At 39.6% G+C, this 16,558-nt stretch overlaps 1 protein-coding gene and 1 long non-coding RNA gene across 2 annotated transcripts; one reads left to right on the plus strand and one right to left on the minus strand.

Moving 5' to 3' along the window:
• Positions 1-1,407: 1,407 nt before the first annotated feature.
• LOC133618021 (receptor expression-enhancing protein 6-like) lies at positions 1,408-10,315 on the plus strand. The gene is made up of 6 exons (XM_061978478.1): positions 1,408-1,598; positions 1,787-1,880; positions 2,034-2,172; positions 2,244-2,412; positions 9,806-10,031; positions 10,098-10,315. Exons 1-5 carry the CDS (start codon positions 1,466-1,468, stop codon positions 10,021-10,023), a joined length of 753 nt encoding a protein of 250 aa, XP_061834462.1. The 5' UTR covers positions 1,408-1,465; the 3' UTR covers positions 10,024-10,031; positions 10,098-10,315.
• On the minus strand, positions 4,813-16,301 carry LOC140679544 (uncharacterized). The gene is made up of 3 exons (XR_012050966.1): positions 16,246-16,301; positions 15,985-16,050; positions 4,813-5,510 (listed from the first exon to the last, which is right to left on the minus strand). It is a non-coding gene; the product is annotated as an uncharacterized lncRNA (long non-coding RNA).
• Between the last annotated feature and the right edge of the window lie 257 nt (positions 16,302-16,558).

Raw genomic sequence — 16,558 nt, forward strand, 5'->3', positions numbered from 1 at the left:
CTCCTTTGCTTCCCTGTCATATATGAGAACAATGACTAAGTATTGTACTTTCAACACAGTCTTTCCCACTATTGCTTGTGGACCCACTGGACCGCGCAGACCTCGGTCTCCCTGCAGTTACACGTATGAGGTGAGGATCTGGAGTCAGTGTTATTGGCTCAAGTATTTACCTTGGGACCAGGAACTCCTTCCATACCAGGAACCCCAGGCTCGCCCTATAGCAACTAGTCATTTCAGGTGTGCAGTAGAAAAACAGTCTAATCGATAAGCACTGGAGTTGTTTTGGTACTTACCAAAGGTCAAGGGTCATTGGACATGCCGGCATGACCTCTGGGACCAGGCTCTCTCCCTTTTCCGGGAGAGAACCATGGACTCAGACTTGGAGGTGCTGATTCCCATCCCAGTCGCTTCACACTCGGCTGCGAACCGATCCAGTGAGAGTTGAAGACTCTCAGGACCACATCGTCTGCAAATAGCAGTGACCTAATCCTGCAGCCACCAAACCAGATCCCCTCAACGCCCTGACTGCGCCTAGAAATTCTGTCTATAAAGGTTATGAACAGAATCAGTGACAAAGGGCAGCCTTGGCGGAGTCCAACCCTCACTGGAAACGTGTCCGACTTACTGCCGGCAATGCGGACCAAGCTCTGACACTGATCATACAGGGAGCGGACTGCCACAATCAGACAGTCCGTTACCCCATACTCTCTGAGCACTCCCCACAGGACTTCCCGGGGTACACGGTCGAATGCCTTCTCCAAGTCCACAAAGCACATGTAGACTGGTTGGGCAAACTCCCATGCACCCTCAAGGACCCTGCCGAGAGTATAGAGCTGGTCCACAGTTCCACGACCAGGACGAAAACCACACTGTTCCTCCTGAATCCGAGGTTGGACTATCCGGCGTAGCCTCCTCTCCAGTACACCTGAACACCAACCAATTCAGCTCATTTGGGACATTCATGCTCCTAATAATTTTCCAAAAAACCCCGCTTTCTCCAAATTTCCAGGAAGATCCCATTGAAATGAACAGGAAATGTTTCCAATTTGCACAATTCCCACTTTTCTCAACCTATTCAAACCGTTCCAACATCGACAGACTCTGCTCATCCTGGACATTCAAACTAACACTTTCCCAAGTTCCAAACCAAATTCCAGATTTCCCTGGAAATTCAAACTGTTCAACATTCAAAGCATTCCAACATTCAAACTATTCTTCCATTCATACTACATTCTGTCAGCAATTCACTTGAACTTCAGCATTGGAGCATTCACACGCAATTCCTCCAGGAATTGCCTGGTTTTATTAGTAATGAAAATGAAATACAAAGCACACGTACTTAGTACCACAAGACTGCGCCCTTTCCTGCCTGGTCTCCTCCCCCTGCGGCAGCAGGTGGACGTGGAGGATTAGTCCTGAGCCCCAGCACTCGCCTTCCTCTCGCCTGCAGCCTGCGATTGCGGACATGGGCCTGCTCACCTTCCTCTCCTCGCTCAAAGAGCGAGCAGAGAACTTCCTCAACGAGAAGAACGTGGTCACAGACTTCCTGGGGAAGTTGGAAGAGAAGACCGGCATCAAGAAGAAGATCCTGGCCGCGGGTACTGCAGTATGTTGTGTTGAGGTCACCAGAGGATTCAGTTAATCTGCTGAACACAAACACACACACACACACACACACACATTAGCATCCATAGTGTGGACATGCTAAACTAATTCCCATATGCTAAGCTAGGTAAAGTGATAAAACGCTGCTACTAATAAAGTAAACATGACATGTGGCCTTCAGGTGCTGTGTCAGCGACGGGACTCTACCTGGTCTACGGCTACGGCGCCTCGCTGGTCTGCAACCTGATTGGTTTTGTGTACCCGGCGTACTTCTCGTGAGTTCTCTCTCGTCCATCCCTCACATTTGAGACAGGAAGTAGCGTCAAGTGTGTGTGTGTGTGTGTGTGTGTGTGTGTGTGTGTGTGTGTGTGTGTGTGTGTGTGTGTGTGTGTGTGTGTGTGTGTGTGTGTGTGTGTGTGTGTGTGCAGAGTCAAAGCCATCGAGAGTCCCAGCAAAGAAGACGACACAAAATGGTTGACCTACTGGGTGGTGTACGGCGTCTTCAGCCTGGGAGAGTTCTTCTCCGACATCTTCCTCTACTGGTTCCCTTTCTACTACGCCTTCAAGGTAGCCGCCCTCACGTTGACCTGCTTTCTCTTCCACGCCTTCTCATTTGTGCTCCCCCGTTCTCCGAGCAGTGTCTCTTCCTGTTGTGGTGCATGGCTCCCATGTCCTGGAACGGATCGCGGGTCATCTACGACCGCCTGGTCCGGCCCATCTTCCTGCGCCACGAGGCCACCGTGGACAACATGGTCAGCGATCTGAGCGGCAAGGCCATGAATGCCGTGGAAAACCTCACCAGGGAAGGTAATGGCGTGCTCGAGTAGACCACAACCACAGAGTCTGGTTCTGTCTGTCATTTATATATATATATATATATATATATATATATATATATATATATATATATATATATATATATATATATATATATATATATATATATATATATATATATATATATATATATACATATACATATACATATACATATATATATATATATATATATATATATATATATATATATATATATATATATATATATATATATATATATATATATATATGTATGTGTGGGGGAAAAAAAATCACAAGACTATTTAATCTCTACAGGCCTGTTTCATGAGGGGGGTACCCTCAATCGTCAGGAGATTTATATATATATATATATATATATATATATATATATATATATATATATATATATATATATATATATATATATATATATATATATATATATATATATATATATATGTCTTAATAAGGTTATCCAAAAAATAGTGCTCGATACCGTAGTAGAGCGCAATATATGTATGTGTGGGGAAAAAATCACAAGACTATTTCATCTCTGTTTCATGAGGGGGGGTTCCCTCAATCATCAGGAGATTTTAATGGGAGCATTCACATACCATGGTTTATATAGGGCACAGAGTGGGTGGGTACAGGCTGGCGTAGGGGCGTGGTGATTGGCTCATGTGTTACCTAGGAGGTGTTTCCGTCTGTGGCGGCATGCTGTTACAATTTCGCTGCGCTTGTTGAGGGATGACAGGTCTGGACGGTAAATAATAAACAGTTTCTCTTTCAAGCATAGGTTGCATCTTTTATTACCACTATTGTAAGGTGTGCTGGATGCAAGAGTTTGCCATGTTATTGAATATTCAACATTATTGTCTTTGAGGTCCTAAATGTGTTTGCTGAGTTCTGTGGTATTCCGCAGGTTTTGGTTCCTGAAAGAAGCCTTGTGATTGTTCCATCTGGTTTTGAACTCTCCCTCGGTTAATCCTACATATGTGTCGGATGTGTTAATGTCCTTGCGTGTTACCTTAGATTGGTAGACAACTGATGTTTGTAAGCACCCCCCGTTGAGAGGGCAATCAGGTTTCTTTCGACAGTTGCAGTCTTTGTTGGTTTTGGAGTCGCTCTGTCCGGGGGCCGACGGCTCATTTGCAATTGTTTTGTTGTGGTTTGAGATGATTTGTCGTATATTGTTCATGCAGCTGTAGCTCAATTTAATGTTGTTCTTGTTGAATACTTTTCTTAGGGTGTTGTCTTTGGGAAAGTGTTTGTCAATCGGATTGAGGAATTTGTGTCCAATGTTAGTTGAGACGTTTTTGCTTTCATCAAGGGCTTTATGATGAAAGCGGATACAATTTCACCCTCACCTATGAACCCACGCCAGGAAACCAGCCAAAAAAGAACAGAAAACGAAACGACATCATCTGGTACAACCCCCCATACAGCAAAAACGTCTCAACTAACATTGGACACAAATTCCTCAATCCGATTGACAAACACTTTCCCAAAGACAACACCCTAAGAAAAGTATTCAACAAGAACAACATTAAATTGAGCTACAGCTGTATGAACAATATACAACAAATCATCTCAAACCACAACAAAACAATTGCAAATGAGCCGTCAGCCCCCAGACAGAGCGACTCCAAAACCAACAAAGACTGCAACTGTCGAAAGAAACCTGATTGCCCTCTCAACGGGGGGTGCTTACAAACATCAGTTGTCTACCAATCTAAGGTAACACGCAAGGACATTAACACATCCGACACATATGTAGGATTAACCGAGGGGGAGTTCAAAACCAGATGGAACAATCACAAGGCTTCTTTCAGGAACCAAAACCTGCGGAATACCACAGAACTCAGCAAACACATTTGGGACCTCAAAGACAATAATGTTGAATATTCAATAACATGGCAAATTCTTGCATCCAGCACACCTTACAATAGTGGTAATAAAAGATGCAACCTATGCTTGAAAGAGAAACTGTTTATTATTTACCCTCCAGACCTGTCATCCCTCAACAAGCGCAGCGAAATTGTAACAGCATGCCGCCACAGACGGAAACACCTCCTAGGTAACACATGAGCCAATCACCACGCCCCTAGGCCAGCCTGTACCCACCCACTCTGTGCCCTATATAAACCATGGTATGTGAATGCTCCCATTAAAATCTCCTGATGATTGAGGGAACCCCCCCTCATGAAACAGGCCTGTAGAGATGAAATAGTCTTGTGATTTTTTTCCCACACATACATATATATATATATATATATATATATATATATATATATATATATAGGTGGCGACTTGTCCAGGGTGCACCCCGCCTACCGCCCGAATGCAGCTGAGATAGGCTCCAGCACCCCCCCCCCGGGACCCCAAAAAGGACAAGCGGTATGGATGGATATATAGAAACATGTTGCCATTTTGCAATCCAGTCAGTTGAAAACAATGGAAAGTGCCTCTTTACTAATGCTGTGGTCGAAATTGGGATTGCCACAAAACACATTTTCAGATGTTCAACACGCTACTGCCATCTGGCAGCTCAAGTGGATAGTGCAATTTGTCACGTTTCATGTGTCAGGTAAACCGTGATAAATGGGGCCATATGAATCCCCTTCCTACTCCATCAGGTATAGGATAAGAATTAAATAAAGATAATGACATTTACGCAAATGTTACTTTATTAGTGTGAGTCATTCTGAAATATTGGGTATCATTTCATTTGGATTTGTGCTTTTATTGTAAACCTTCCATAAGGCGGTCCCATATTTCCATTCTTTGGCAGTGACATCACTAGTTTGAATATTCCCTCAACTAGGTGGAGCATTTTTACAATTTACAAAATATTCACAAATAATCAATCAGAATAAAATGCATCAATGGATATAAAAAGTATTACGTGTTATGGTTACGGAGGGGAGATGACGGCATTACCGTGATGTTGAGCGGTAGGACAGTCCGTGAACAGGCAAGGGGGTCGAGGGTAGGAGCGAGGCAGCATAGTCCGTGTCCGAGCAGGGGTCGAGGATCGAGGAAGGCAGTCCAAATCACAAAAGGCGGAACGACAAGAGATCACAATGGGGAGACTCGGGAAGGCACTGCGGGAGAACAAACAAGGACGTCAGACACTGAGGGAAAACGCAGAGAGAGAGCATAAGGCTTCGGCCCTACGGTACACCATTCAGAAACTAAGTTCCCGCCAGGATCCTTGGGTCCACTGGTCCTTTATAAAAAAACCCAGCCTCGACCCCTCTCTCCTCTCTAACTTCAGACCTATCTCTAATCTTCCATACATTTCCAAAATATTAGAGAAGGTTGTCTACAGTCAGTTGTTGCCCTTCTTAGAGGATAATGGTATCACTGAGCTGTTCCAGTCCGGTTTTAAAGCCCTCCACAGCACAGAGTCAGCGCTTCTAAAAGTTTTTAACGATGTCCTCCTGTCCACTGATTCTGGTAAATATGTTGTCCTGGTGCTTTTAGATCTGTCTGCTGCGTTCGACACCGTCGACCACGCCACCTTAATCACTCGTCTTGAGAACTGTGTGGGCATTAAGGGCGCCGCCCTCAACTGGTTCCGGTCGTACCTAACCGACAGGAGTTTTTGTGTAAAAGTAGACAGTTTTATGTCGTCCACAGCTCCTTTACCACATGGGGTCCCCCAGGGCTCAATCCTTGCCCCAATTTTATTTGCACTTTACCTTCTCCCCCTTGGTTCTATTTTTAGGAAGTACAGTATTGCATTTCATTTTTATGCCGATGATTGCCAGATTTATTTTCCCATGGCACAAAATAACACGGTTCAACGTCTTATTGACTGCCTGCACGACATCAAAGTCTGGCTTTCAGCTAACTTCCTGAGCCTAAATGAAGATAAAACAGAAGTTATGTTGTTCGGTCCAAGTCGCTCTCCCTCCCCCAACGTTGACCTCGGCACTCTGACCCCGTATCTCAGCGACTCTGTCACAAACCTGGGGGTAAAGTTTGACTCAGATTTTAAATTCGAAAAACAAATCAGCAGCGTCGTTCAAAAAAGCTTTTATCAATTACGCCAAATAGCGAAAGTGAAACCGCTTCTATCAAGACATGATCTTGAGAAATTAATCCACGCTTTTATCTCGACTCGTCTTGACTACTGCAATGCCCTGTATGTTGGCATTAGCCAGGCCTCCCTCGCCCGCCTGCAGCTCGTGCAGAACTCTGCTGCTCGTCTGCTAACACAGACCCGCAGACGTGAGCACATCACCCCTATTTTAGCGTCCCTTCACTGGCTCCCTGTGCGTTACCCAATACATTTTAAACTCCTTTTATTTGTTTTTAAATGTCTAAACAACCTCGCGCCAACCTATCTCTCCGACCTCCTTCAGCCTTACTGCCCCACCCGATCCTTAAGATCAGCCGATCAGCTGCTGTTGACGGTCCCTGACACAAGGCTGAAGCTTAGAGGTGACAGAGCTTTTGCCGTTGCTGCTCCCAAGCTCTGGAACGACCTACCCCTGAGTGTTAGACAAGCCTCCTCTCTTCCTGTTTTTAAATCTCTCTTAAAAACATACTTTTATTCCATGGCTTTTAACACTGAGTGATATCCATCCTGCAATGGCGCCCCATAATACACCTGCTGTGATCCTGTTTTTATGTTTTTATGTTTTTATTAATTCTATTTTATTTATTTATTTTTTATCGTGTTCTGTTTGTATTGTGTTGTGTTTGCTCGGTACTCGTTTTATCTTTTAACCTGTTCATTGTACAGCACTTTGGCTACCCCTGTGGTAAATTTTAAATGTGCTCTATAAATAAAGTTGATTTGATTTGATTTGATTTATTCAGCTCCCTCTCATCAGGTCCAGGTGCGCTGATTGCTGATCGCCCACAGCCTTGCCGGCATGTGGGCGTGACGCGGCCGAGGTGCGGCAAGCAGAGCGCAAAGATGAGGGCGCATCGGACTGCGCCCTGGCCGTGACATTAAGTACAATAAAAATGAGGGCATAATACAAATGAAGTACAAAATAGTACTCCCATTCTTGCTGTGTCTACAATAAAGTACTTTATCTTTTCTTACTAAATATAGTTCCATTTTGACATAAAAAAAACATGTACTGCATGAAATTACTGACTTTTCAACTTTAAAATGATGAAATATTGCAAGTAACATTATACCACCATTACTTCCAATCAATGTTTTTTGGTCAAAGTAAGAATTAAATATCTGCTTGACTTATGATTCCAATGCCAGATATCCATCAAGTTGTACACTGTAACAATTACAATATTTTTAATGGTAAAATTCACGGAGGTTTTTACAGCATATTGCTGTAAATTGGAAAAACTCCACCACCGTTTTTTTCGCGGTAAAATTCTGTCGACTGAGTTGCCAGTTTTTTACTGTAAAATCTACGCTTGGTGTATTACTGTGAATCAAAAAAACGGTAGCACATTTTTGTTTTCCATTTACAGTAATTTGTTGTAAAAACCACTGTAAATTTTACAATAAATTCTGGCGACCAAGCTGCCAGTTTTTTGACGTAAAAAAAACACTGGTACTGTTTTTCAATGTATTTATGTATTTGTTGTGGGGGGGGGGGGGCACTGCATGTTTTACAGTAAAGTTTTTTTACTTCATAATCTACTTTTTTTTTTTAAAGACCATGTAAAAAAATATGCATGTATAAATCAAATGCATAAGCAAATTCCTATATTATTTGCTGGAAGTGCAATAAACCTCTGCTTTAGAATATGGAACCCAAAAAATTAATCTAAATCAAAAATAAAATAAAAAATAGTATGAATTTAAAAAAATATACATATATTTCTATATTTTTATGTGTATTTTTTGTATTATTATTATTATAGAAAAAAGTTCATCCAAATGCTGCCTTTTTCTTTAACTATTTGGCAATTGCTGAAGCTAAATTTGCATGTGCACAAAAAAAACCGCTCCCAGATGAACAGCTCAATACTGGGAATGGGTTTTCATCTTTCACTTAAAAGAGCCGTTCAAAAGACTCGATTCGTTTGCGAATCTCTAGCGCTATACCAGAGGTGTCAAAGGGGTTTTCACTGAGGGCCACATGGCAGTTATGTTTGGCCCCTGAGGGCCGCGTCTAACAGTGAATACTATTATTACACATTTATAAATGCATTTTTTTAGTAGATTTTTTTTTAAAACTAAAAAAATATGGTAAGTTGCAATAATTTCACCTCAAAATGTAGTGTATATGACTGTACTGCTGTTTTTATGATTAAAAAAAGGCAACTCAGTTGCCAGAATTTTACTCTAAAATTTACATCTGTTTTTTTTTTACTGTAAATAAAAAAATAACTGCAATTTTACAGTAAAATGGTGGCACCTGAGCTGCCAATTTGTTTTTTGTTTTTTTTACCGCAAATCAACAAGTGTATATTTTTGGGTGTATTACAGTAAATGCCAAAACGGCACCACAGTTAATTACAGTTAAAAAAAAAAAAAAGTACCGTTTTTTTCACTTCGAGAAAAATGCTGTAAAAACCACAGTAAATTTCACTATTTGACCATGAAATCTTTTGCTACTTCTACATTGCACAATTTGATGCTTTTTTAAATCATTATTATTAATATTGTTGCGTTTTGGACCAGTTGTTCCTCCCAGGGAATTCAAGTCACAATTCGCTCCCAAGCTCTTTACGACACTTAAAGCTGAGTTGAAAAACCACCAGAGACAGAATAGGTATTTTGTTGTATATTCTCAAAGCTTTGCCAATATACATTTTGAGACCAGTCTAACCCTAGAACATTCTATTGCGCCTCCCAAAATGGTCTGTCTTCCCGATCCCACCACCCTCTCTCTCGTCCCATCTCTGTAGACAAAACAAATGCTAGTCAAAACACATTCCAAAGAACTCAAGGTTAACACACACAGTATACTTGCTGACAGAGCATCAAGAGAAGAAATGGAAAAGACCAGCTGTTTTCAAATATGACTAAGAAATGAAAGAAGTACAACTTAAATTCGGATATATGTAAATATCTGCCTCTGACAGTTTCCATTTAAAAATGGTTTGAATGTTTGATGATATATAATTAGACAATATTTAAGTTAACATCATTTGCGATTACATGGAGTACATATATTTTTTTATCCCAAAATAGAAAGAAAGAATACATTTAGTAAGAAAGGTTATTGATACATGTTATTTCCAGGCTTTCTAAAATGAAGTGGCGGGCCACATGTGGCCCCCGGGCCTTGATTTTGACACATGTGCTCTATATCTACACCACTTTACAATAGTCTGATTCAGGCTTTAGGGGCCCCATCATTTTTTTTGCTCAGCGCCTTGTTTCCAAACCAAGGCGTTCTCGCCCAGGGTGCAATGAAAGCGAGAAGAGTGATGATCTCCTCCTCCTCCTCCTCCTCCTCAGTTCTGTCCACGCTGATGAAGAATAAAGCTCTGGTGACCCCGGCCGCTCCGCCCGAAACCAAAAGTTTGCCGAGTCCGTCCGGGGAATGTTCTACCAGAGGAATAAATGCATTGCAGTCCAGCGAGGCGCGACAGGTACGTGAGTCCAGCACAGGTGAAAGAAGGTGTCACCAATTAACATGCACACCTGCTCCCCGACCTCAGCCTTTCCTGGGCTAAGCAGCAAGGTAAGCTAGGACTTAGCATGCTAGCATAGCTCCCCAAGCTTTCCTAAACACTTATTTGAACTTCAGCTTGTGAAGAAGCCGTGCTCTTGGAGGATGGAGGAGGACTTTGTGCAAACAAGTGAAGTATAAATATGCACACATGCAAGTGTTTTGCTGTCTGCAGTGATGCTCCCTGCAATTGGAAATAGGCCTGCATTTGTTTCATCCACCTTTTTGAAATGGTGTTTTTCTTATTCTTCTTGTTTGAGTAAAGGAGGAAATGATGGTTCCATAATAAAGTGTCATCAAATGTCAATCATTTTGCAGCAGTGGTGAATGTATCCACCATCAGGAGTCAAACAATTAGTGTTACATTCACGCAAAATAAGGGGTGTCAAAAAGAGCGACCCAGGGGCCATTAGTGCAAACACAGGGACAACCCCCGACAAGCCAGCACCTAGACGGCGGGCGGCACGACACTGGGCGTGAATGAGGCCAGGGCCGACACCCGACAAGCCAACCAACACCACAACAAAAGACAACAAAGCTGGCAAGATCGCCAGCCCCCAAAACCACTGGGCAGTAGACAATGTGTAATAACAATGTAATAACAGTGTAATAATAATAATAATATTAATAACTGGGATTTATATAGCGCTTTTCTAAGTACCCAAAGTCGCTTTACATGTAGAACCCATCATTCGGTCACATCTGGTGGTGGTAAGCTACTTTCATAGCCACAGCTGCCCTGGGGTAGACTGACGGAAGCGTGGCTGCAATTTGCGCCAACGGCCCCTCCGACCACCACCTATCATTCATCATTCAATTCACCGGTGTGAGTGGCACCGGGGGCAAAGGTTGAAGTGTCCCGCCCAAGGACACAACGGCAGCGATTTTTGGATGGTAAGAGGCGGGGAGCGAACCTGCAACCCTCAGGTTTCTGGCACGGTTGCTCTACCCACTACGCCATGCCGCCCCTGTAATAACAATGGTGTAGGTTCAGGCTGTGGGCAGTAGACAATGTGTAATAACAATGTAATAACAGTGTAATAACAATGTAATAACAGGGTAATAACAATGTAATAACAGTGTAATAACAATCTAATAACAGTGTAATAACAATGTAATAACAGTGTAATAACAATGTAATAACAGTGTAATAACGGTGTAATAACAGTGTAATAACAATGTAATAGCAGTGTAATAACAATGTAATAACAGTGTAATAACAATTTAATAACAGTGTAATAACAGTGTAATAACAATGTAATAACAATGTAATAACAGTGTAATAACAGTGTAATAACAATAATGATAATAAATAAATGATAAATGGGTTGTACTTGTATAGCGCTTTTCTACCTTCAAGGTACTCAAAGCGCTTTGACACTACTTCCACATTTACCCATTCACACACACATTCACACACTGATGGAGGGAGCTGCCATGCAAGGCGCTAACCAGCACCCATCAGGAGCAAGGGTGAAGTGTCTTGCTCAGGACACAACGGACATGACGAGGTTGGTACTAGGTGGGGATTGAACCAGGGGCCCTCGGGTCGCGCACGGCCATTCTTCCACTGCGCCACGCCGTCCCTAACAATGTAATAACAATGTAATAACAGTGTAATAACAATGTAATAACAGTGTAATAACAATGTAATAACAGTGTAATAACAGTGTAATAACAGTGTAATAACAATGTAATAACAGTGTAATAACAATGTAATAACAGTGTAATAACAGTGTAATAACAGTGTAATAACAATGTAATAACAGTGTAATGACAATGTAATAGCAGTGTAATAACAATGTAATAACAGTGTAATAACAATGTAATAACAGTGTAATAACAGTGTAATAACAGTGTAATAACAATGTAATAACAATGTAATAATGTAATAACAGTGTAATAACAATGTAATAACAGTGTAATAACAGTGTAATAACAATGTAATAACAATGTAATAACAGTGTAATACAGTGTAATAACAGTGTAATAACAATGTAATAACAGTGTAATAACAATGTAATAACAGTGTAATAACAGTGTAATAACAATGTAATAACAGTGTAATAACAATGTAATAACAGTGTAATAACAGTGTAATAACAGTGTAATAATGTGTAATAACAATGTAATAACAGTGTAATAACAATGTAATAACAGTGTAATAACAATGGTGTAGGTTCAGGCTGTGGGCAGTAGACAATGTGCAATAACAATGTAATAACAGTGTATTAACAATGTAATAACAGTGTAATAACAATATAATAACAGTGTAATAACAGTGTAATAACAATGTAATAGCAGTGTAATAACAATGTAATAACAGTGTAATAACAGTGTAATAACAGTGTAATAACAGTGTAATAACAGTGTAGTAACAGTGTAATAACAATGTAATAACAGTGTAATAACAATGTAATAACAGTGTAATAATGTAATAACAGTGTAATAACAGTGTAATAACAATGTAATAACAGTGTAATAACAGTGTAATAACAGCGTAATAACAGTGTAATAACAGTGTAGTAACAGTGTAATAACAATGTAATAACAGTGTAATAACAATGTAATAACAATGTAATAACAGTGTAATAACAATGGTGTAGGTTCAGGCTGTGGGCAGTAGACAATGTGTAATAACAATGTAATAACAGTGTATTAACAATGTAATAACAATGTAATAACAGTGTAATAACAATGTAATAACAATGTAATAACAGTGTAATAACAATGTAATAACAATGTAATAACAGTGTAATAACAGCGTAATAACAATGTAATAACAGTGTAAAAACAATGTAATAACAGTGTAATAACAGTGTAATAACAATGTAATAACAATGTAATAACAGTGTAATAACAACGTAATAACAGTGTAATAACAACGTAATAACAGTGTAATAACAATGTAATAACAGTGTAATAACAATGTGTAATAACAGTGTAATAACAGTGTAATAACAGTGTAATAATGTAATAACAGTGTAATAACAATGTAATAACAATGTAATAACAATGTAATAACAGTGTAATAACAGCGTAATAACAATGTAATAACAGTGTAAAAACAATGTAATAACAGTGTAATAACAGTGTAATAACAGTGTAATAACAGTGTAATAACAACGTAATAACAGTGTAATAACAACGTAATAACAGTGTAATAACAATGTGTAATAACAGTGTAATAACAGTGTAATAACAGTGTAATAATGTAATAACAGTGTAATAACAATGTAATAACAGTGTAATAACAATGTAATAACAGTGTAATAAGAGTGTAATAACAGTGTAATAACAGTGTAATAACAATGTAATAACAGTGTAATAACAATGTAATAACAGTGTAATAACAATGTAATAACAGTGTAATAACAGTGTAATGACAATGTAATAACAGTGTAATAACAGTGTAATAACAATGTAATAACAGTGTAATAACAGTGTAATAACAATGTAATAACAGTGTAATAACAATGTAATAACAGTTTAATAACAATGTAATAACAGTGTAATAATGTGTAATAACAATGTAATAACAGTGTAATAACAATGTAATAACAGTGTAATAACAATGTAATAGCAATGTAATAACATTGTAATAACAGTGTAATAACAATGTAATAACAGTGTAATAACAGTGTAATAACAATGCAATAACAGTGTAATAACAATGTAATAACAGTGTAATAACAATGTAATAACAGTGTAATAACAGTGTAATAACAGTGTAATAACAATGTAATAACAGTGTAATAACAATGGTGTAGGTTCAGGCTGTGGGCAAAATGCCATGTTAAGTCCTAAATGGTAAATGGTAAATGGGTCGTACTTGTATAGCGCTTTTCTACCTTTTTTAAGGAACTCAAAGCGCTTTGACACTATTTTCCACATTCACCCATTCACACACACACATTCACACATTCACACACTGATGGTGATAAATATTATGATTGTTGGTCAGAACATAAACTAAAAGCTTGGTTGTTGTTGTTGTGCAGGAAAGCCAAGTGCTTTTTTCAACACGGATGACCACATTATAGCGCACATGTGTCAAAGTCAAGGCCCGTTGGGCCAGATGTGGCCCGCCACTTCATTTTATTTGGCCCTGGAAAGCCTGGAAATAACATGTATCCAAAACTTTTCTTACTAAATGTATTCTTTCTTTCTATTTTGGGATAAAAAAATATATGTACTCCATGTAATCGCAAATGTTGTTAACTTCAATATTGTCTAATTATGCACAAATATATTATGCAACATTCAAAGCATTTTTTAAATAGAAATAAATACTAATAATAATGATTTGAGTTGAATTGAAGTATTTATTTCAAACCTGCACAATACAACAACACACATTTGTTTTACATTTTGGCAGATTATGCAAGGCTTGAAAAGGGGTTGGATGAAGCAGATAATAATATATTCATAATATCCCAACCCCTCTCACTCACTCCACATTCAACATAAACAATATAATAACACAACAATACCATACAAACACTAACAATACAATAGTACCACTGTTACTATGCATACTTGCCAACCCTCACGGATTTTCCAGGAGACTCCCGAAATTCAGCGCCTCTCCCGAAAACCTCCCGGGACAAATTTTCTCCCGAAAATCTCCCGATTTTCAGGCGGAGCTGGAAGCCTCGCCCCCTCCAGCTCCATGCGGACCTGAATGAAGTGTCAACAGCCTGTATTCACGTCCGCTTTCCCACAATATAAACAGCGTGCCTGCCCAAACACGTTATAACTGTAGAATGATGGAGGGCGAGTACTTAGTTTCTTATGTGTGTTTATTATTAGGCAGTTTCATTAACGTCCTCCCAGCACGGTAACAACACACAACAACAGCCGTCATGTTTTATTCTACCATAAAGCAGTTCGCCTGCCGTAAACAGCAATGTTGTTGTAATATATTGAGTTGGAGGCAATAAACGGGCGAGGTGATGAAGTACGTCTCTTTACTGTAGACTTCAGAACAGAAACCTGATTGCCCTCTCAACGGGGGGTGCTTACAAACATCAGTCGTTTACCAATCAAAGGTAACACGCAAGGACATTAACACATCCGACACATATGTAGGATTAACCGAGGGAGAGTTCAAAGCCAGATGGAACAATCACAAGGCTTCTTTCAGGAACCAAAACCTGCGGAATACCACAGAACTCAGCAAACACATTTGGGACCTCAAAGACAATAATGTTGAATATTCAATAACATGGCAAATTCTTGCATCCAGCACACCTTACAATAGTGGTAATAAAAGATGCAACCTATGCTTGAAAGAGAAACTGTTTATTATTTACCGTCCAGACCTGTCATCCCTCAACAAGCGCAGCGAAATTGTATCAGACGGAAACACCTCCTAGGTAACACATGAGCCAATCACCACGCCCCTACACCTGCTTGTACCTACCCACTCTGTGCCCTATATAAACCATGGTATGTGAATGCTTCTATTAAAATCTCCTGATGATTGAGGGAACCCCTCATGAAACAGGCCTGTAGAGATGAAGTAGTCTTGGGATTTTTTTCTCTCTGACCATACACCTGTTATGTTCACGTATATGTCATGTTTTTTCAATGTTAACACTTTTGTACAAATAAGTACATTTGCACTTTATTTTTCAATGTGTTTGTTCTGTAAAGGAATGAGTTAATGTTTAAAATGACTGGTTAATAGTGCTATTATAAAGTGCAATGTCAGCACAATTTTCTTTCCTGCAATTTAAAATGCACTTGTTTTAATAAATAAATACAGCGTTTGAAAAGCATACACAATCTGTGTTAATATATTAGTCTGTGGTTAAAAGGACTTGAAAGGACTCGAAACTCAAAATGCAGGACTTAGGACTTGACTTGAGACTTTCCAGTCTTGACTTTGGACTTGACTCGGGGCTTGCCTGTCTTGACTTGGGACTTGACTCGGACTTGAGGGCAAAGACTTGAGACTTACTTGTGACTTGCAAAACAATGACTTGGTCCCACCTCTGGGCAATAGCACTCAAAGGAAGGCGTGAAGCTGCGACAGGAAAACAAACAACAAAACAGGAAGGAAGGGTCACCAAAATAACAGCGCAAGTCAGGAACTAAAGCACTATACACAGGAAAACAACAACAGACTCAAAATAAGGCACGACGACCTGGTGGAGTTTCATTTATGAAACCTTTTCTGCTGGTGGTGTGCCTCCGTATTTTCTTTATTAAAAATATTTACCTTGGCTCAAAAAAAGGTTGAAAAACACTGGAACCAAGACCATCGCCTGAAAGTCAGAAGAGCCCGGATGTGCCTCTAGGTCACGTGATTGCAACCCACCTATAGAATCTCTTTATTGTTGTCTGATAAAATCCTGATTAAATAACTTTAAAACATAAATACGATAACATGACGACAAATTAAATAAAGTGACAAATATCTTCAATGTACTTTATAGCCTTTCAGGTTTTGCAAAAAAAATCTACACCGGAAGTGTCTACCATGAATTGATTAATGTGGACCCCGACTTAAACAAGTGTAAAAACTTATTGGG

The sequence above is a fragment of the Nerophis lumbriciformis genome, linkage group LG18, assembly GCF_033978685.3.
Source record: "Nerophis lumbriciformis linkage group LG18, RoL_Nlum_v2.1, whole genome shotgun sequence".
Lineage (NCBI taxonomy): Eukaryota > Metazoa > Chordata > Actinopteri > Syngnathiformes > Syngnathidae > Nerophis > Nerophis lumbriciformis.

Excerpts from the sequence above, each read along its gene's own strand:
- LOC133618021 (XM_061978478.1), top strand. The coding sequence starts at position 1,466 with ATGGGCCTGCTCACCTTCCTCTCCTCGCTCAAAGAGCGAGCAGAGAAC. Across the intron at positions 1,599-1,786 it reads GAAGAAGATCCTGGCCGCGG|GTGCTGTGTCAGCGACGGGA; the intron begins GTACTGCAGTAT and ends TGTGGCCTTCAG. Across the intron at positions 2,413-9,805 it reads GGAAAACCTCACCAGGGAAG|TTCTGTCCACGCTGATGAAG; the intron begins GTAATGGCGTGC and ends CCTCCTCCTCAG.